Raw genomic sequence first — 21,111 nt, forward strand, 5'->3', positions numbered from 1 at the left:
CCAGAATATTTTGGTAATTATATAGCTTCTATCTTCTGAAAAAATTTAAAAATAAACCTTATTCCTTCTAGAACTATTAATCCTAGAGAAAAAAAAAATGAGCACATAGAGGGATTTGTACTAAATGTTCATTGCAGTGTTTGTAATGGAAACAACTTATATGTGCATCAGTGAGAAACTGATTAATCTATGCTGCATCCATTCAGTGGAATACTGAGATAATGAAAATGAATGAAGAATTTCTATAATGTATCACTCTAAAAAAGTACAAGATTTAGTGTTAAGATAGAAAAGGTGCAGACAAATATGTATGGCATAATCCCATTTTTATATCAAAGTATTTTGTGTTTGTATTAATATGTATGTATATGTGCAGGGCAATGTCAGAAAGTTTCTATATCAAACTTCCAGCAAGGAACTGGAAAGGTAGAGAGATGTTTTGCTTTTTAATTTATGTAATTAAAGAAGACCATATTGTGGGGGAATTTTTTACTTTCCAATTTAAAATAAAAGTATGTCCTTTGTCAGAAATAATTGGTTTGATTAGTAGAAGATAGTGATAACTGAGGTGACCAGTTAGACGTTAGAGCTTAGACCTAATTTTTGAAATATATATATATATATATATATATATATATACACACATACATACATATATATGTATTTCTGATTACAGAAGTGAAATATATTCTTGCTGGAAAGAGCCAACCATCAAATAGACAAAAATAATAATCACTTTTAGTCTCACCCCTCAGAGATAATCAATGTTAACATTTATTTTACTTTCTTCCAATATTTTTTCAGAGTTAAATTTAATATTTATTCTTTGCAATATAATTGCAATAATCATCTTATCCCAGCTCCTGGATCATTTACCATCTCCCATCTCTACAGTTTCTAATCTTTATTTTTATCTTAAATGTTAACTATTTTATTATTTTATGTGTATTTAATTGTAAGCTTCTTCAATATAACATCAAAGAAATAAATATTTAGACCGAGATGGGATGTCTCATGGCTTATAAACGTAGCAAAATTGGAAGCCAAGAGAGGGAAATTGTCATAAGACCGTGAAAAAGAGCGCAGAATTTTGGCTCTGAGTGGGGCTAAACATGTCTGAGGACAGAAACAAGAAGAGAGCAGAAAGCAAGTAGGTGGGGAAGAGAGGTGACACTTGTTGGACCATAATGTTGAGAAATAAAATTCTTCAGATCTCCTGTCTGGCTTCTTTCATCTATACCAGCTCATTTTCTTTTGAAACCTAAGGCAGAGGCAAACTGATTTGCATAATGGCCCTTAGGGAAAGAGTCTAGGTGACTGTGGTCTTTTTCTGATAACCAGAAGGTAAGGCAGAAATCAGGTTGGCTTCCTGAAGTCCTAGGTGCCCAAGGCTCACTATAGCTCATCCCACGCCACCTTGGTTTAACAGTGTTGACGTATAAGGACTGTGGATTGTATTTTAGGCCAGGGGATTTACCCAGCAGATATATGCTGTGTACAGTATGGAAATCTCCCCACCCTCACATCCTGCCTAGCTCACTAGGCCCTCTCGGGTGGCATGCTCTTTGAAAAGGCTATATATAGCTGTCTGCTTGCCTTGCTTTACAAAGTGATAGGTGGGGAACAAAAGTTATTGACTTGAAACCTCTTCCCATGATAAACAGGTGGACTTCAGCCATCTATAATCTTGCATGTCTACCTATACTCAGTACATCATACACAGTATTTTGTGTTTTCACGCTTCACATCTCTTTAATCTCAGGCCAATTAAAAATGTACAGGAAACTCTCCTTAGAATTGTGGTTCTGGCAGTTTCTCTTCTCACAAAACATTGTTGGTTTTAAATATTGAGATAAGTGTTATCAGGTCCATTCATTCAACTCATTCACTATTACTCTATCATGTATTTAATTGTCCTCCTGTATTGTTCTGTCTCTTCAGTGTGTTCTCCTGAATTGTAAATTTTCCGAAATTAGGGTGGTGGTTTATACAGGCTTCACTATAGTCCTTGTTAAGAAGAATTACCAAAAACTTGTAAATAGAAAAAATTACAAAGCAGGTAACATGTACTTTCTTTTTTTTTTATTTTTATAAACTTATTTATTTATTTTTGGCTGTGTTGAGTCTTCGTTGCTGCGCACGGGCTTTCTCTAGTTGCGGCGAGCTGGGGCTACTCTTCGTAGCAGTGTGCGGGCTTCTCATTGTGGTGACTTCTCTTGCTGCGGAGCATGGGGTCTAGGCATGTGGGCTTCAGTAGTTGTGGCACGCAGGCTCAGTAGTTACAGCTCGCGGGCTCTAGAGCACAGGCTCAGTAGTTGTGGCGCACGGGCTTAGTTACTCTGCGGCATGTGGGATCTTCCCGGACCAGGGCTCAAACCTGTGTCCCCTGCATTGGCAGGCAGATTCTTAACCATTGTGCCACCAGGGAAGTCCAACATGTACTTTCAATGTCATATTAAAGCATTATTTAAATACCTGCCTGAGGATTATGTGATTATCTAAGAGAAGGAAGTAAGACAATGGAATTGGATTAATAAATCAAGACTGAAGTATTACTGTCTATTATTTTTAACAGCTTTATTGAGATACATTTTACATATCAAAACATTCATCCATTGGAAGTGTACAGTTCAGTGCTTTTTCATATATTCACAGTTGTGAAACTATCACAATGTAACTTTGGAACATTTTCAGCACCCCAAGAAGACTATCTGTTATTGATTAAAATCTCAGACTCTGTGAAGTTCTCTAATAACTTATAGATTTTCATTCAGAAGAGATGCAAATGATTTCTGCTTAGTAAAAACGATAGCCCCAAAGCTTATGATTTTATTGCCCTGTAGACATTTAACCAGTTTTGTGTCTAACCTGGCAGTGTTAGTCCAATATTCTTTCTCCAATGCCAATGCCTATACCTCTAATTCTCCTTTGAACCAGCTTTACCATCATGCTGATTCCCTCATTGATGAGTTAATGAAATCTCTGACATGTTTTCATTGTATATTTGTGTGAGAGTCATGTTTTAAAGTTTTTGGAACTTATATTTGACAACCTGAATGCTCTTAGCTCAATGGTGGGCACATAGCTGGCAATCAATAAATATGTCTTGACTTATTGATCTCCATTTTTTTGATAGGGGATGCGTCAGACTTTTAAACTTTGGAAAGAGAGAATAAATTTTCAGAAGGTATTTAAGAAAAGTCAGAAAATGAATTTTGAACGATATTTTGTATTTGGGTTCTCAAATTCTAAAATTTAAAGTATTATTTACTTCTGTGCAAGTAGTATATACAATAGAATAAAATCTGAAACGTATAAAAGAGAATGCCCTGGGAAGCTAAGTCTCCATACCACCATTTCCTTCGGCCAGTAAGTTTGCTCCTGGTACTGGTTTCCTGTGCATCTTTTCACTTACACACACAAACACACACACACACACAAACACACATTTTAAAATTTTTATTAAAAAATATATGGCATGCCATATATGCTCTTTGCAACTTGCTTTTTTTACTTACTGATATTTATTGAAAATTGTTCAACATCAGTATACATAAAACATGTCTGGTGGCTGATCACTTTTCACTACTTGCACTGCTTCCACACACATCTTCATCTCTTGCAGGAGCTACCCAGTCTCCGTTTCCGTCCCTATTACACCTCTATGATCTCTTTGCAACATGGTGGCCAGAATGATTCTCCATATATGTAGGTCAGATCATCTCCCATTTAGAGCAGAGCTAAACACCTCACAATGTCCTACAAGGTCCTTCACACATGATCTGCTTCCCTACCATCACCACAGTTGCTTCTTGGCCTCATCTCCAACCTCTCTCCCTCACTCCACTCTTGTCACTGTGGCCCCCTTGGTGTTCCTCTAACAAACCAGGCACACTCCCACCTCAGGATCTTGGCCCTTGCTATTCCCTCTGACAAGAGGCTACTCGCCAGACATCCGCATGGCTTCCTCCCTGACCTCCTTGACGTTTTTGCTTAAAAGTTGCTTCTCACTGAGCCTTCCTTGACCACCACCTACAGCTCCTTCTCCCATGCACACACTCCCATCCCATTTGCCTACTTTATCTTTCTCCACAGCATCGGACATACCATGTATTTTACTCATTTATTACCTACATATAAGCTCCATGAAAGCGAGGATATTTATTTTGTCCACTGCTGCATTCCTAGCACCTAGAACAGGGCCTGGCACAAAGTAGGTACCTAATAATATTAATTAAAAGAATTGATGAATTTATGCTGCATAGTACTTATATATTTGTGTTCTACTTGTGTGACCCAGTGTAGTATAGTTAACCATTGCCATATTTGGGGACTTATATATGATTTTGGTACCTTTTGACCTTGATAAAGTTGCCTAACTTCCCTGAGCCTTGATTTTCTCCCCTATAAAATAGGAATAATGGTTGTACCTACGTTTTATAGCGCTGTTTGGTAATTACATTTTTAAAAGAATGTAAAGTGTTTAGGACTATGCCTGACTTATAGTAAGTTCTTTATAATATAATTATGATTTCTCTCATTAATCATTCATCAGAAATGGACTTACGAGAAGAAGAGATGATTGAGAATATAAAAACTTCTTGTTTTAAAACCCAATAGTGTTAACTTTTAGTGATTATCTCCTTACAATAGAATATAAGCCACTTTGTTCTTTTTTTGGAGAAATCATTTAACATCTTCAGAAAAAAAATTTTAGCTCTTCAGAAGTAGGGACCTTTATCTCTTCATTTTCCGTTTTCTAGCTGGTCCTGAAAATAGTGCCTGCTCAATAAGTTTTGTTGACTAAACAAATGGAAGAATGAATCTCAGTGGGCATAAGCAAGTTCATATTTACTGAAAAGCTGCAATTTGCCAGGTACTGCAGTAGGCACTAGGGATATAAAAAAGAACATTTGGGGGGTGATGTTTATTTCAATACCTTCACATAGTAATCACTGAGTTTGGGGGATGTATTTTTACCTCAAAAGTAGTCTTCTAACTGGGGGAGGGGGAATTTGGATTCATCACCTTGTGCAAAGTACAAAAACTCCAGAAAGGCATCTTTGCCATAATTTCTCTGAAGAGCTTTTCAGAGAAACAGAACATCAATGGTTTATCAGGTAGACATCAAGAGTGAAGAAGCAGGCAGACCAATATGGGAAATCCTATGGTGATTCAAGACTTTAGTGATTTCCTGGGGTCCCCACGTATATTGCTAACCATGAATGATTCTATATTTGGTGCAGAATGAGAGTACGATGGTGAGCCATGCAGCTTGAGACAGAGAAAAAGCCTGACCTGAAGTGCAAGACTGGGGATAGAATCCATCCAGCTCTGCGTTCTGCCCCCGAGCAAGATAATCCTGAGCCTCAGTTCCTCACCATAAAATTATGGTTTTAAAAACTAGCCTCCTTTACAAGAATCTACAATGGGAAAAAGACAGTCTCTTCAGCAAGTGGTGTTGGGAAAGTTGGACAGCCGCATGTAAATCAGTGAAGTTAGAACACACCCTCTCACCATACACAAAAATGAACTCAAAATGGCTGAAAGACTTAAATATAAGACATGACGCCATAAAACTCCTAGAAGAGAACATAGGCAAAACATTCTCTGACATAAATCATACCAATGTTTTCTTAGGTCAGTTTCCCAAGGCAATAGAAATAAAAGCAAAAATAAACGAATGGGACCTGATCAAACTTATAAGCTTTTGCATGGCAAAGAAAACCATAAACAAAACAAAAAGACAACCTGTGGAATAAGAGAACATATTTTCAAATGATACGACTGACAAGAGCTTAATTTCCAAAATATACAAATGGCTCATACAACTCAACAATAGAAAACAATCCAATCAAAAGATGGACATAAGAACTAAATAGACATTACTCCAAAGAAGACATACAGATGACCAATAGGCACGTGAAAAGATGCTCAACATCGCTAATTATTAGAGAAATATAAATCAAAACTACAATGAGGTACCACCTCACACCAGTCAGAATGGCCATCATTAAAAAGTTTACAAATAACAAATGCTGGAGAGGGTATGGAGAAAAGGGAACCCTCCTACACTGTTGGAAATTAAATCGGTACAGCCACTGTGGAAAACAGTGTGGAGGTTCCTCAAAAAACTCAAAATAGAATTACCATATGATCCAGCAATCCCACTCCTGGGCATACATCTGAACAAAACTATAATTCAAAAAGATACATGCACCCCTATGTTATAGCAGCACTATTCACAATAGCTAAGACATGGAAACAACCTAAATGTCCATCAACAGATGAATGGATATAGATAGAAGATATGGTACATATATAAAATGGAATACTACTCAGCCATAAAAAGAATGGAATAATGCCATTTGCAGCAACATGGATGGACCTAGAGATTATCATACTAAGTGAAGTACATCAGAAAGAGAAAGACAAATACCGTACGATATCACATTTGTGGAATCTAAAATATGACACAAATGAACTTATCTACGAAACAGAAAGAGACTCACAGACATAGAGAACAGACTTGTGGTTGCCAAGGGGGTGGTAGGGGAAGGATGGATTGGGAGTTTGGGGTTAGCAGATGCAAATTATTATATATAGGATGGATAAACCACAAAGTCCTACCATATAACATAGGGAACTATATTCAATATCCTGTGATAAACCATAATGGAAAAGAATATGAAAAAGAATATATATATACATAAAACGGAATCAGAAATTAACAGCAGAAATTAACACAACAGAAATTAACACAACATTGTAAATCAACTATACTTCAATAAAAAAGAAGAAGGAAAAGAAAAAAAAATAGAAGCCAAGGTTGGGTTACCTTTGTGGGGAGGGAGCATGCAGAAGAGAGGCTGGCAGGGTTCTATTTCTTGCTCTGGGTGGCAGCTGCAAGGGTGTTCACTTTCTTGTTACTCATTAAGCTATATATTTATGGTTTGAATGTGTGTTATATTTCATAATAAAAACAGTTTCTAAAAAAAAACAGTTTCTAAAACTGTAAAAAATATATATATATAAAATATAAATATAAATAAAAGTCAGCCTCCTTGAAATGAGAAAATGGGTGAGAAAATTCTCCATACCCTGGAGACGACAGTACCAATGGGACTCTGACAGGTAGCGCTCTTTCTAAGTTCCTGCCAGCACTGTGCTATATACGCTGGGGGGCACAGAGAACAACGATCCCAATAGGATGCCTGCCCTTAGCAAGTACACAGTCCACTTCCGGGATTTTATCCCCAGGACATCATTCAGTAGAAGCACGAAGATGATCCCTGCAGGGAGATTTGTAACAACAACAAGACTGGAAACCACCCAGATATTTACAAAAGCAGGATGGTTTTCTCAACATTTTGATTTAGAAAGACTATCCAGCCTACCCACACCTGTACCCTGGCAGGGTCATCCTGTTCCCTGTGGACGTGGTGGTTGGTTTAGGGGGAGGCTGGTGAGCCTCCCCCGAGGGGGTGGGGGCTTGGAGGCTCAACAAAGGGGTCTGTGATGGTGATGGGTCACAAAGGACTGTGCAGGATAAATGTGGTCGGGCCAAGAGACTTAGGCAGAGCCCTGCAGGGAGGTGGCCAGTTGCCTTCGTTCCCTCTCTCTCCGAGACTCGATTTGTGGCTGGTGGCGCTGTCTTGAACGAAGAGAGCCATGAGCAGTGAGCGTTTGTTACCTCATTACACGGCCAACAGCTCCCGTTCAGTGGGCGTGTTCAGTACCTCCATGGGGGACCTGCAACGACAACTGTACAAGGGAGGAGAGTATGACATTTTCAGGTACGCACCCATGTTTGAGAGCGACTTTATCCAGATCAGCAAGAAAGGAGAGGTGATTGACGTACACAACCGCGTCCGGATGGTGACTGTGGGCATCGCATCCACCAGCCCCCTCCTCCCACTACCTGACGTCATGCTGCTGGCCCGACCAACGAAATTCTGTGAAGAGCATGTCAGATATGCCCGGATCACCAAGGGGAGAGGTCGCAAGCCCGCGAAGACCCTAGAGCTCACCAGGCTGCTTCCCTTGAAGTTTGTCAAGATCTCCATCCACGACCGTGAGAAACAGCATTTGCGCCTGAAGCTTGCCACCGGCCGTACTTTTTATCTGCAGCTGTGCCCCTCTTCCGATGCACGAGAAGACCTCTTTTTCTATTGGGAAAAGCTTGTCTATCTCCTGAGACCACCGGTAGAGAGTTGCAGCAGTACCCCGACGGTCCAAACTGGAGATGCAGTGACTATAGAGGATACCAAAATCCTAGTGGTAAGCACCTACAGAGACTCAAGAACACGGGGCAGGGTGCTTTGGGAGAGCAGGGCAAAGCTGGTCCTTCATAGCCTTTGGTGCTCTCTGAGACTCACCTGGGAAATACCTTCCATAGTTGAAAAGGGTCAGGGACGAATGAGCCATCACTGTGGGATTCACCACACTGGAGAGGTTCCGAGTGCTTCTCCACATTGTCCCACAAGGCCGAATTTCAGAGAGACCTTAGGTATCATATCAGCTGCACTGGTCTCATCCCCAGGGCTGTAATCCCTTCTATAGCATCCTGATTGTCCGGTCTCTTCTTGAGCACTTACCCCAGCCCCGGTAGTCTCATCAGTTGTGGAACATCATTCACAGTTAGGAAGTCCTTCCTTCATTCTGTCTCCCCGTGACTCTGACACGCTGATTAAAATCAGCCCAACCCGTGTAGTCACCAAAATGTAGAAGGTGTGCATCCCTTGACCCAGGAGCCCCACTTCTAGGAATCTGTCCTGCAGAGATAGAAGCACAAGGGTATAAAATTAAAGTGTATATCATGGAGAATTGTATCAGTGCTTTCCCTGGCCCTGGGATTGTTCAAGCAAAATGGAGTGGCCGTTTGACAGGGGTGCAGTAGATGGGATCTTGTATCCATTGGGAGCTTAGATTCGGTGATTTCAAAGGTTATTCTAAGTATAAGCCCTTGAGTTGCTCAGCTCCAGGATGAGAGGGGAGCGGCCAGTTCTGATCTCACTTTCTGTCATCTCTATCTTACCTGTTTCTCCTCCCCTTGGCGCAGACCACAGAGCTCCACAGAGAAAGGGATCAGGATGAGGCTGGGCTTCACAAGCTTCGTGACGTGTCTGGAGCCACGTCTTGGGCTTATGTTGGGGGAGAGGAAATCCATCATGCCCCCCATGGCTCAACTGCAGCCGTGAAAAGTGCCGGAGGATCGGCGGCAGGGATGACCACGGGCCTGGCCGTAGCAGGGACAGCATCAGGCCCTGGCGGAGGAGTGGCAGTCGCAGGGGTGGGAGCAGGCCCTGCAGGAGGTGCTGCGAGCTTGGCGGCAACCAAGAGCACAGGCACCAGCCAGGTGCGCATGGCCCTGGCGGGAGCCACCATCAAGGATCCAGGAGAAAGCGGATCCGGCAAGGCCATTGCAGGTGCTGCCACCATATCCTTGGAGGACACGAACCTGGTCTTGGCGGGTGCTGCCAGAACATCCTCGACGAGGGCAGATAGTCCAGAGAGCAGCGTGAGCGTAGAGTTTGCAGGTGCAGCAACGACCAGCAAGCCTGCTGCTGGAAGAGCTGAAGGGCAGGTCGCAGCCCCCCTGGTCTCCACCTTGCAGAGCGAAGGCTACATGTCTGAACGGGATGGAAGCCAGAAGGTCTCCCGCCCCAGGGATGAAGCCTGGAAGGAAAAAAAGGAAAGAAGGGAAAAGAAGGACAAGTCTTCATCTAGGAAAAGTTCCCATCACCGCAGGACAGGTGAAAGTCACCACAGGACAGGAGGGGACAAGACCAGGAAATCATCCTCCCACTGGTCCTTATCCGGCCAAGCACACTCAAAAGGTGACAGAAAAGAAAAAGGGCACAGTGGCACCAGGGGCAGAGGACACAGCTCTCACAGGAGTGGCAGCCACAGCTCTTCTGCCAAGGGGGGGAGGACAGCTCGCAAACTGGGGAAGAGCCGGTCCGCCACCAGTTCAGGGACTCTAAGTAAGAAATCCAGTAAGATCCGCTCTTTCTTCAGGAGCTTCAGAGTCATTCCTGGTTCAAAAACAATGGTCACACATGACAGAGAGGTAGACGTCGTGGCTAAGACGGTAGAGAAGCACAACATAGAGGCCAAGGTGGAGAAAGCCCCGGTTGGCCAGGATCTGGAGATCTGTGGAACTATGACATCAAAGACGATGGAGACCATCATTATTGAAACCAAACCCATTTAAATAGAAGCCAGGGCAGGAAGCTTTCCATGGAGACCCAGCTTCAGGGATGGATCCCTAGAGAGGCAATTCCTGCTTTCTTTAATAAAGGAAAACCATACCACTCCAAAAGAAATGTTATCTTCTGTTTTCTATGTCCCCTCGCCTGGTAGTGACTTCACAGTGACTTCTGTGATGTGAATTGTGCTTTGGCCTGAGACCCCAGCCTCCAGTCAAGCAGGACCCCTGCCTCCCACCCACGCCCAGCAGAGCCAGCATTAGTGCCCTGCCTTGCCTCAACCCCTTTCTGCCTTTGGTTTCCCCAAGACTGTGGCTGCAAGTCACAGACTATGGGCTGGGAAGCATCACCACCAGCATGTCCGCATGCCCTTCCTTTTCTCCCTGAAGGTCCCTGAACATGGTCATTCAGTCCAGTCCATAGACTAAGTGAAGACAGGACTCATGTCTCCTCTAGGGATAATCAGGGAAGAAAAGAAGGGGTGCCTCAGCATTTGTAGGCAATCAGAATAGCGAAGTTTATCATCTTGATCAGGACTGACAGCCTGAGGGTCAAATCTTGCCCACTGCCTTGTTTCATGAATAAATTTTATTGGGCATAGCTACAGTCATTTATTTAAATATTGTCTAAGGCTGCTTTCACATTAAAATGACAGATTTGAGTAGCTGTAGCAGAAACCACATGGCCTGCAAAGTCTAAAATATTTATTTTCTGGCACTTGGCAGAAATGTTTTGCCCACCTGATTCTAATCTTAAAATTCTTCTTCCTCCTGGGTATACACTCTGGATAAACTCTCACAAACGCTTGCCAGGAGACAACTAGGAGAATGTTTGTAGTAAAACTGTAATAGCCAAACCCTGGAAACAGTCCACATGTTCACCAAATAGGAGAAATGATCAATTGTGGCATATTGCCTACAGTGCATATGATACAGCAGTGAAGATGAATAGCAGCTGTACAGGTTAGCATGGGGGAGTCTCCCGTAATGTTGAATAAGAAAAGCAAGTCAGAAAAATACATACGATATAGTTCCATTTGTAGAAAAGTTCAAAAACAAGATCAAACAATATGTGTAGGGGCACACGTTTGCTAAAAGTGTAGAAAAAAACAAGGACATGATAAACACAAAATTCACAATAGTGGATTTCTGTAGGGTAAAAAGAAGGGAGGGATGGTCTGGGAGGAAAAGCTTCAACAGAGTGGGGATTTTTCTATTACGCAAAGGGGTGTGTCCATGTGACTGTATTATTGTTTCCATTTTATTTTAACATCTCTGACATCAAGACGATTTTTATATTGCTGTCAGCCAAGTGGCAGTCACTGCCTTAGAAATATTTTAACCAATTTATTTCACTTATGTTTTCCTTTCAATATATGCACAAGAGATGGATGACAAAGTCTGAAAGATATCTTTCAACAAATATAAGATAAAGAAACTAAGTGACATAAATACTCACTATCCAGGAACACAAGAAAGGTTTAGATATATTGTTAAGAAATAATAGAATAATCCAAAATGCTCTGTACTAATGAACTATATAAATTATGTAGGCATGTGGAAAGCGATTCTAAAAATTAAAAAGTCCTAAATGAGATTATGAAATCTCATTTCATAATGAGATTATGCATTTTTAAATGTCCATTATAAAAAAGTCTTTCCAATTTAAAAAAAGTTGTAAACAAATTTCATGAGTCCATGAAAATCATTAAATTGTTAACAACAGATGATAACAGTTGGATTAGAGTAACCGTTGATAACAGTTAACAACAGTTGGATTTGAGAAGAATGACTCTGAGAACCATGTGTGTTTGTATGAGCCGGGGAGTCATCTGCTAACCTTGCAATTCTTTGCTCATTCTCTTCTGTGACAACAGGGTCTACTAGGACGGAAGTTGGGTTTCCAGTAAAACTTAGGGACTTTCTCTGCAGAGCAAATGTAAGTGGTAGAGGTGGAGGAGGTGAGAAATAAGATACGGATTCTGGGAGGAGTGGTAGCTTGGGAGGATGAGAGGAAGCCCTTCTCAGTTGCTCTGGTGGGTGGCTGGAAAATCCCATGTTGTGATTTCCGATACACAAAGACCAATAGATTGTGGAGATCAATGTGTCCTTGGAGTTAACTCTTGAAGCAGTGGGTCTCAGTAAGAGGAGAGAAAGAGCCATGTTCTCTAAGACCTGAGAGGGATTTTGGGGAAGCCTTCTGGAAATGTGAGGAGTTATGGGGTAGAGGAGAGAGATAAAGGGGAACTCTTTCCAAAGCCTTTGACTCAGAGCCCCAAATTTTCACTATGCCAGAGGCTGAATCAGCCTAGTTAAAACAGCTTAATCTCACGACTCTGTACCCTTGGCTTTACCTTTTGTCTTTCTTATCCTGTATTATGCATTCTCACTCCCTCACCCCAAAGGACTTCTTTAATGTGAACCTAGTTAGTCCACTATGCAGGGCGTTAGCTGAGCAGACCCACAGTTTACACAATTTACCCCCACTGAAGTAAAGTGGAGGTGGGGACTTGCCCACCGCAACGTGCCCTGCCTGGCACTTTCTCTGGATTTCCTTTTCTATCTTGACAGTTCATCAAGAGACGCATGCACAGATACCTACGTATTTCAAAGCGACAGGCATCTTCCTCCGGAGAGAGACATCAGTTTGGGTATCAAGTCAGCACACCCTATCAGATAAAGGCCAATATTTTTGACAGCAATATTCATCACCATGGTAGCAATTCTGCAGCTGCAAGTGCAATTAGACAATGGATGGTTGATTACAAACTAACCAATGTCCCAAACTTCAAGTCTGGCAAAACACACACATACTAGAAAGGGGTTTTTTCCCTCCAGCAAAATAAGATCATTCACAGGATTGCTGTGATCGACTGGAGTCTTTCAGACAGAAGAAAGATGTGCTATGGTGGGAAGAAGCAAGTTGCCTCAAAATATTGAAGGCAATGTCATGGCTGGCAGAGCAAGCGTGATATGATGTGGGGAACACGGCAGGGGCCAGGCCATGCAAGGCTTTGAGGTCCATTGAAAGGATTTTGATTTCTGACCTTGGAGTGATGCAAAGCCACGATGTGTTTTCAATAGGGGAGTGGCCTGATCAAATGTGCACTTTGTGGAGGGTACTGTGGTTTCTGTGAAAAGAAGTATTTGGCTAGGGGGTTGTTAATATGTGACTTTATGTTACTTCCTATCTTTGGCCACAGGATCTATGTAATGAGGAGATGGGAGGGTATGTTTTGAAAGACACCGTTCCATTTGAAATAGCCACGTGGGGCGGACATTTCTTCAGCGAAGGACTTGTGGCCCCAGCTGCTGGGGGTGCTTCCCACAGAAAGCCTTCAGCTGGCAGTGAGTTTGGAAATTGCCTGGGTTCCTCACCCGAGGTGCACGGCAAGAACTGATTGATGTAGGGTGTGAAGGTCAGGCCATCGTAGCCCAACACAGAGCCTCTCTGAAGGGTCACTCCAATTCAAGAGCTCAGCTTCTCCCTCTGTGCACTCCTGCTTCTGCCCCTTCCCTTGCAGAGGCGATCCTAGGGCTACTCCTTAATAAAAACCCCTCCTCCCAAAACTCTATCTCAAAATCTGCTTATTGGAGAACACAATCTGTGATACCATGATAGTGTAATGTGCTGGGGTCACCTCCTCTGACTCGGGTGTCAGTTGGAGGAGGATAATAAGGAGACAAAGGAAAGCAGATTCAGAAGGAAGATAGCCAAGTTCTGTGCAAGTCACAAAGACTGGCGTCTGCATGGGGTAAAGAAGCCCAGAGGAACTTGAACACGTGAAATCTGTTTCTGTCCTTTGGAGGCCCCATGTTCTAAGAGAAGTTCATTTTGGACCCGAAGCAGGTGGAACCAAGTGGGTAAAGACTTTCTCAGATAACTGCAGAGAAGCAGCATGTGGGCTTGCAATGGGTTGGACCACTGTATCTGCAGCCCCTAGGACGGTAGCTGGCATTTAGTAAATGAGCAATAAAAATGATGAGTCATCGCATTTATTAGAAAATGAATGCATCATTAAGCTCTAAAAACCTGTCTAAGTGTATATTGCCACACATGTCTTCAGGAAAATAATTCCAATCTTTGAATGACAGAGTTCCATGGAAGGACCTCTCCTTTTTAAATGGTGGTATGTGAACTGCTGATCCTGTCTTTATTTAAAATTGTAATATTTTGTCCATCATGGGCTTTTTGCCTTAATTGTTGTTTTTTAAGTATTGCATTTATTTATCTTGCTTACTGAGGTTTTCTCCCCCTCCTTAATTTTGCATCTGAGGCAAGTGCCTCACACACCTTACCTTGGTCCCAGCCCTGAAGTGATTCTGAAAGCAAGCAGCTCATATTTGTACACAACTGCCATTCAGGAAACTTGAAATTTTTCTCATTTCTTTTGATTTTGTTCAATACCCATCTTTCCACATTTTTTTTTTTTTTTTTTTGGCCACACTGCGCAGCTTGCGGGGATGTCAGTTCCCTGACCAAGGAGTTGAACCCGGGCCACGGCAGTGAAAGCCTGGAATTCCAACCACTAGGCCACCAGAGAACTCCCCATCCAATACCCATCTTTCAGCAAAAATATATTCAGCACTGGCTATGTGTGAGGCAATGCTAGGAATTGTCAGAGCTGATGCACAGATAAGTTAGGAAGCTAGCTATAGCCACAGAAATAAAGCAGGTGTATAATTACAACTTAAGGCAGAGAAGTGCTGGAAGTGTAGAAAAGAGGCTACGAGTGGGTATGGAGGTAATTTTTATTTGGGTGAACTTGGAGAAACCTTTTGAAGAAGGTCACTTTTGAGATGGACTTTAAAAGGGTTGGATACAGCCCAGATCTTTTGGGGAGTGTTTAGAAAATAAATCAAGCAGTCGATAAAATGGATAGATTTTGTGATGATTCAAAAACACGTATGATAGTGGCACAGCTATATAATGTAAATGTAGACTTTAATGACAGTAATAGTGTCGATGAAAATTCAATTAACTATGAAGTTAAGAAGAAAAAAAGGGAATTTTATTTGAGCCAAACTGAGGATTATAACCCAGGGAAGCAGTTTCTCAGAAAGTTCTGAGAACCGTTCCACCTGTTAGAGGTCAAAGGCAGCCATATACATTTTTGAGACAAAGGATCATACATCAAAGTGACATACTGATATTTTACATAAAATTCGTCAAGGATACATGGTTCAGGTAAACACATACAAAGTGAACAGCAAGTCACCATGACCCCCTGGGAAAGAACAGAGCTGGGAAAGAACACTATTCGTTTAAGAAGTTACATTGCTAGCGTCAGAAGAAAGAAAAAAATTGATGTTTATGGCTGAGCAGGCACCCGCATCTTTGAGGAGCTCTGGTCAGTGTGTAATGCAGATGCATACTGCGCATTAGGGAGGGAGAAGCCCTAAACAAACACAGAAAGAAAATTTTATGTTTAATTTTTTTTTTGTCCTGCCTTAAAAATACATTTTATTTCATCGGGAGGTACAACAAATAAATTAAAAGGCCTTACCTGCCTTTTTTTGCAGATTCTACATCCTTTTAAAGTTCTTCAGCCTGCAAGAGATAACTGACATTGTTTCTCAGTGGGACCTCATATGTGGGGCACGCATCTTTCTGTTATAAAACAAAGTGTAAACTGGGGTTAGTTCCCCAATGCCAGGGTTACTGCTGCCGCCTGCTGCTACAGAAAGGTGTAGCAGGCAAAGCAAACTACGGACATCCTCCTGGCCCATCTGCTGCACACAGGTCTGGGTTGTTGAGATTATTATTAGTGATAAGGTCATTAGTACCCATGAGACAACAGCAACAGTGAAAACAGTGATTAGGAATTAAAACTACACAGCAGACTGCAGAGAACAGTGCATTAGCGATGATTCTCACTCAAAGTGCATTGTTCAAACAATATAGATGAGCTGATAAGTCTTTTGACAGGAATAAGCAGAGGCTGGAGATGAACAATTTAATTTGCTAGCTCCCATTTTTTTTCGGTCTGGGCTTATTAACAAGCAGAGACACAATGTAATTTACTAATAAGAGTTCAGAGATTATTATTTATGAAGCTGTCTACCAATGACAAACATAGTAAGACCAATAAAATCAATAGGGTAAATGTGCTGGAACATTTGGACTTTTGCATGCTAAAAAAAAATCTTCTAGAAGAAAACACAGGGGAAAAAATCTTTGTGACCTTGGATAGGACACAGAAAGCATGGCCCATAAAAGAAAACAATTTATAACTAGGACTTCATCAAAACGAAAAACCTCTGCTCTTTGAAAGACACTGTTAAGAAAATGAAAAGATCAGCCACAGCTTGCAAGAAAATAAATATAAATAACAAAACACATATCTGATAAGGGACTTTTGTCCTGTGTGTGTGTGTGTGTGTGTGTGTGTGTGTGTGCTCTTACAACTCAATAGTAAAAAAAACAAACAAGCCAATTAAAAAATGGGCAAAAACTTTGAACAGAGAGTTCACCAAGAGAAGATATGTATGGCAAATAAGTACAAAAAAGATACTCAACACTAGAGAAATGCAAATTAAAACCACTACATAGCCATTAGAATCGCAAAAAGGAAATTGCAGAAGAGGGTCCAGAGCAACTGCAGCTCTTACAGTTTGCTGGTAGAAATGAAAAATGATACAGCCTCTTCAGAAAACTGCTCGACACTTTCTTATGTAGTGAAACATATACCTATTATAAGGACTTGCAATCCCTTTGGAGTAACTCGAAAAAAAAAAATGAAAATCTTATGTCCATAAAAGACATGTAGGTGAGTGTTTATAGGACTGGAAATAGCCGAAATGTCCATCAACTGGTGAATAAATAAATGAATTATGGTGCGTCCATACAATGGAATACGCCTTCAGTGTAAAAAGGAACAAACTATTAACACATACAACAATGCTGATGGACCTCAGAACTTTTATGCTGAGTGAAAGAAGCCAGACACAAAAGTCTACCTACTGCATGATTCCATTTATAGGACATTCTGGAAAAGGCAAAACTACGTAAACAGAAATCAGATCAGTGGTGACCAGGGGGTAGGGGTGAGGGCGGGGATTGAATCCTAAGGGGGCACAAAAGGAATTGCTTGGGGTGAGGCAAATATTCTATATCTTAATTCTGGTGGTGGTGGTTAGATGACAGTATATATTAATCAAAACTCATTGAACTGTTCACTTGAAGTTAATTTTACTCTATGTAAACTATACCTCAGTAAACCCAACCTTAAAAAAATCGACAGGGTGGAGAAAAAGTGTGACTATTTCTGCTTGCCACTTAGGATCAAGTGATAAAAATGATGTTCTCTATAATGTGCCAAGCTCCTAAAACAGGCAAGATGCTAGTTGTCATGTACTCCTGCCTGTTACTGCCCCCTCATCTCCTCCCACTCTCCCTTTGCTCGTTAGTTGTGGAGCACACAGGCTCCCTTCCTGTCTCTCTAACTCAGGAGGATCATTGCAGCCTCAGACTCTTCACTAGCTGTCTCCAAGATATTTGCACAGTTGACTCCTTCTCATCACTCATGTCTTAGCTCCAAAGACAGCTCCTAGAAGAGGTTACCTTGATCACCTTCTAGAAATAAGCTACCTGCCAACCCACCCAGCTACCGCATTATTTTGTATTATTTTTCTCCCCACAGCCCTTATCACTATTTGAAATTCTTATTTGCTTGCATGTTGTTGTCTGTGTCTCTCCATTAGAAGGCAAGGCTTTTGTCTGTCATTTTTACCATCTAGAGCAGTCTTTGGCACAGCAGATGCAATAAAGATTTGTTGAATGGATGTAGTCCTTGTTAAACTAGAGAAGACTTTTTTTTTTTTTTTTTTTTTTTTGGCCACGCCATGCAGCAGATGGGATGTAGGATCTTAGTTCCTCAACCAGGGATCGAACCTGTGCCCGCTGCCGTGGAAGCGTGGAGTCTTAACCACTGGACTGCCAGAGAAGTCCCTAGAGAAGGCATCTTTAAGGAATAAACTTCCTATTCAGATTCTGGAAGTAGAGCCACCTAAACAAATGTTTATTACACACCATATTTTCACTAGTCCCTCCCATGATGTGAATTTCATACCATTATTCATTTGTAGTTTATTGTAAAGAACACTAGACTGAGAGTCAAGAGTCCCAAATTCTAGCCTTGATCCTGCCACTAACTAAAACACTGAAAATTTGGGTCCAAAATTCCATTTCTAGAAATTTATATCAAGGAGAAAATTACAAACATATACACGTGCACCAGGAACCAGGATGCTCATCCAATGTATTCACAATAGCAAAGTTGGGAGGAAGATAATTTCACTCAACGGTTTTGGCTAAATATACCCTGGTTTATCCATCAGTGTCACACTGTGAATTCATTTGAAAATGCTGATTATTCAGTATTCATTTTGTTACTTATTCAATAGATGTGCATGGAGTACCTGCCAATTTCAGGTACTGTTCTAGGTGCTGAGGATGTAGCAGTGAATGAAACAAAGGCCCTCTGCTCATGAATCTTGTATTTTAATGGGGAAGAAAGACAATGAAAATAAATCAACTACATAATATGATATCAGATGATAACACGTTCTATGAAGGAAGGATAATGCATAGTAAGGGGATTGGGGACATTCCCCAAGAGAATGACTGGGGCATGCCACTTTATATAGAGTGACCACAGAAGACCTCTCTGACAAGGTCACATTTGACCAGAGACCTGTATGAAGTGAGGAGGTGAGGCATGTGAATATCTGTGGAAAGAGAGTTCCAGGCAAATGCAATGGGTCTAAGGCAGAAGTAGGCTTGAAAATTTCGAGGGAAAGAAATAAATCCTGTAGCCAGAGAAGACTGAGCATGGAAAAAAATGGTAGGAAATATTATTGGAGAAGTAGCCAAGGACTAGATTTTGTAGTGCCTTATATAGGCCATGGTGAGGACATTAGGTTTTATTATAAATGTGATGGAAAACCTTGGAGAGCTTTGAATAGAGTGGTTAGATTTTTTTTTTTTAATTGGGGTATAGTTGCTTTACAGTGTTGTGTAAGTTTCTGCTGTACAGCGAAGTGAATCAGCTATATGTATACATGTATCACCTTTTTTTTTGGATTTCCTTCCCATTTAGGTCACCACAGAGCATTGAGTAGAGTTTCCTGTGCTATACAGTAGGTTCTCATTAGTTATCTATTTTACACATAGTAGTGTATATATGTTGATCCCAATCTCCCAATTCATCCCACCCCACCTTTCCCTCCATGGTGTCCATACTTTTGTTCTCTACGTCTGTGTCTCTACTTCTGCTTTGCGAATAGGTTCATCTGTACCATTTTTCTAGATTCCACATATATGCGTTATTATACGATATTTGTTCTTCTCTTTCTGACTTACTTCACTCTGTATGACAGTCTCTAGGTCCATCCACGTCTCTACAAATTACCCTGAGTAATACTGCATTCTATATATGTACCACATCTTCTTTATCTATTCATCTGTCAGTGGACATTTAGGTTGCTTCCATGTCCTGGCTATTGTAAATAGTGCTGCAATGAGCATTGGGGTGCATGTGTGTTTTTGAATTATGGTTTTCTCAGGGTATATGCCCAGGAGTGGGATTGCTGGGTCATATGGTAGTTCAATTTTTAGTTTTTTAAGGAACCTCCATAGTGTTCTCCATAGCGGCTTAATCAATTTGCCTTCCCACCAACAGTGTAAGAGGGTTCCCTTTTCTCCACACCCTCTCCAGCATATACTGTTTGTAGATTTTTTTGATGATGGCCATTCTGACCAGTGTGAGGTTATACCGCACTGTAGTTTTGATTTTCATTTCTCTAATAATTAGTGATGTTGAGAATCTTTTCAAGTGCTTCTTGGCCATCTGTATGTCTTCTTTGGAGAAATGTCTATTTAGGTCTTCCACCCATTTTTTGATTGGGTTGTTCAGATCTGTCTTATATTTTAAGACAGTGTGGTAAATAGGCTAAGGAAGGACAAAAGTGGAAGCAAGGAAACTATTTAGGCTATTTCAGAAGTCCAGGGGAGATTATGGTGGCATGCACTAGGACTGAGGCAGTGGGGATGGTGAAAATTAATTATATTTAGGACTTTTACTTATTTCCAAATAGAAGTAATACAAAAGGCCGGTATGGTAGTTTTGAATGGAGTACGGGAGAAAGAGGAGTAAAAGTGAACCTTTAGATTTGAGCATTTGCAATTGAGTAAAGATGTGGGATAAGAGGGTCTGAGTGAAAGGAGAGGGTGTTGCCAGGGCCTGGATATCATCTGGGTATTATCACCTGGATGGCATCCCACTGAGAACTGATAACTGAGCCCTGGGGCAATTCAAAAGATCAAATGTGTCAAATGCTGCTGAGAGTAGAATAAGATGAGTACTAAGAATGCCCATTGGAGGTCACAGTGTACGTCACATTGGTCTCAGTGAACAGAGAAAAGCCTGATTGGGGTATGCTCAAGAGTGAACAGAGTTCTTCAACAAATAAACTGATGGGGGGTGGGGGAGTGGGGATTGAGGTGGAGGAAGGAAACTATAGATTAAAAGATAATTAAATGATACATCATCCAGTTACAAAGGGGTGGACGTTATCGGATCCTCAGATAATTGGTATACAAATATTGACTTGATTTTGATGATATTAAATAGTTATTAATTTATTTTAAAATGAGACAATGGTTCTCTGGTTCCACGAACAAACAAAATGAGTCCTTACTTTTTAGAAATGCTTGCTGAATTGAAATAATGTCTATCGGTAGATAATTGTTGAAGTTGGATGATGAATACACTATTCTCTCTACTTTTGTGTATGTTTGGGAACTCTCCGTAATTAGTTTAAAAAAATAAAATCAAATAATCTTAAAGAGTTAAAGTTGAGAATGTTTATCAGAATAACAACCTTATTTTTGTAAGCGC

The 21,111-nt window shown here is 41.1% G+C and overlaps 2 protein-coding genes across 2 annotated transcripts in view; both read left to right on the forward strand.

Annotated features, from left to right (window-relative positions):
• The window catches only part of MED7 (mediator complex subunit 7), a 118,178-nt gene that overhangs the window by 89,131 nt on the left and 7,936 nt on the right, over positions 1 to 21,111 (forward strand). The window lies entirely within an intron of this gene.
• On the forward strand, positions 7,477 to 11,715 carry GARIN3 (golgi associated RAB2 interactor family member 3). The gene is made up of 2 exons (XM_082453928.1): positions 7,477 to 8,280; positions 9,062 to 11,715. The coding sequence occupies exons 1-2, from the start codon at positions 7,672 to 7,674 to the stop codon at positions 10,214 to 10,216; spliced, it is 1,764 nt and encodes a 587-aa protein (XP_082310054.1). The 5' UTR covers positions 7,477 to 7,671; the 3' UTR covers positions 10,217 to 11,715.

This window comes from Balaenoptera physalus (assembly GCF_965194825.1).
Source record: "Balaenoptera physalus genome assembly, chromosome: 3".
In the NCBI taxonomy this organism is placed as follows: domain Eukaryota; kingdom Metazoa; phylum Chordata; class Mammalia; order Artiodactyla; family Balaenopteridae; genus Balaenoptera; species Balaenoptera physalus.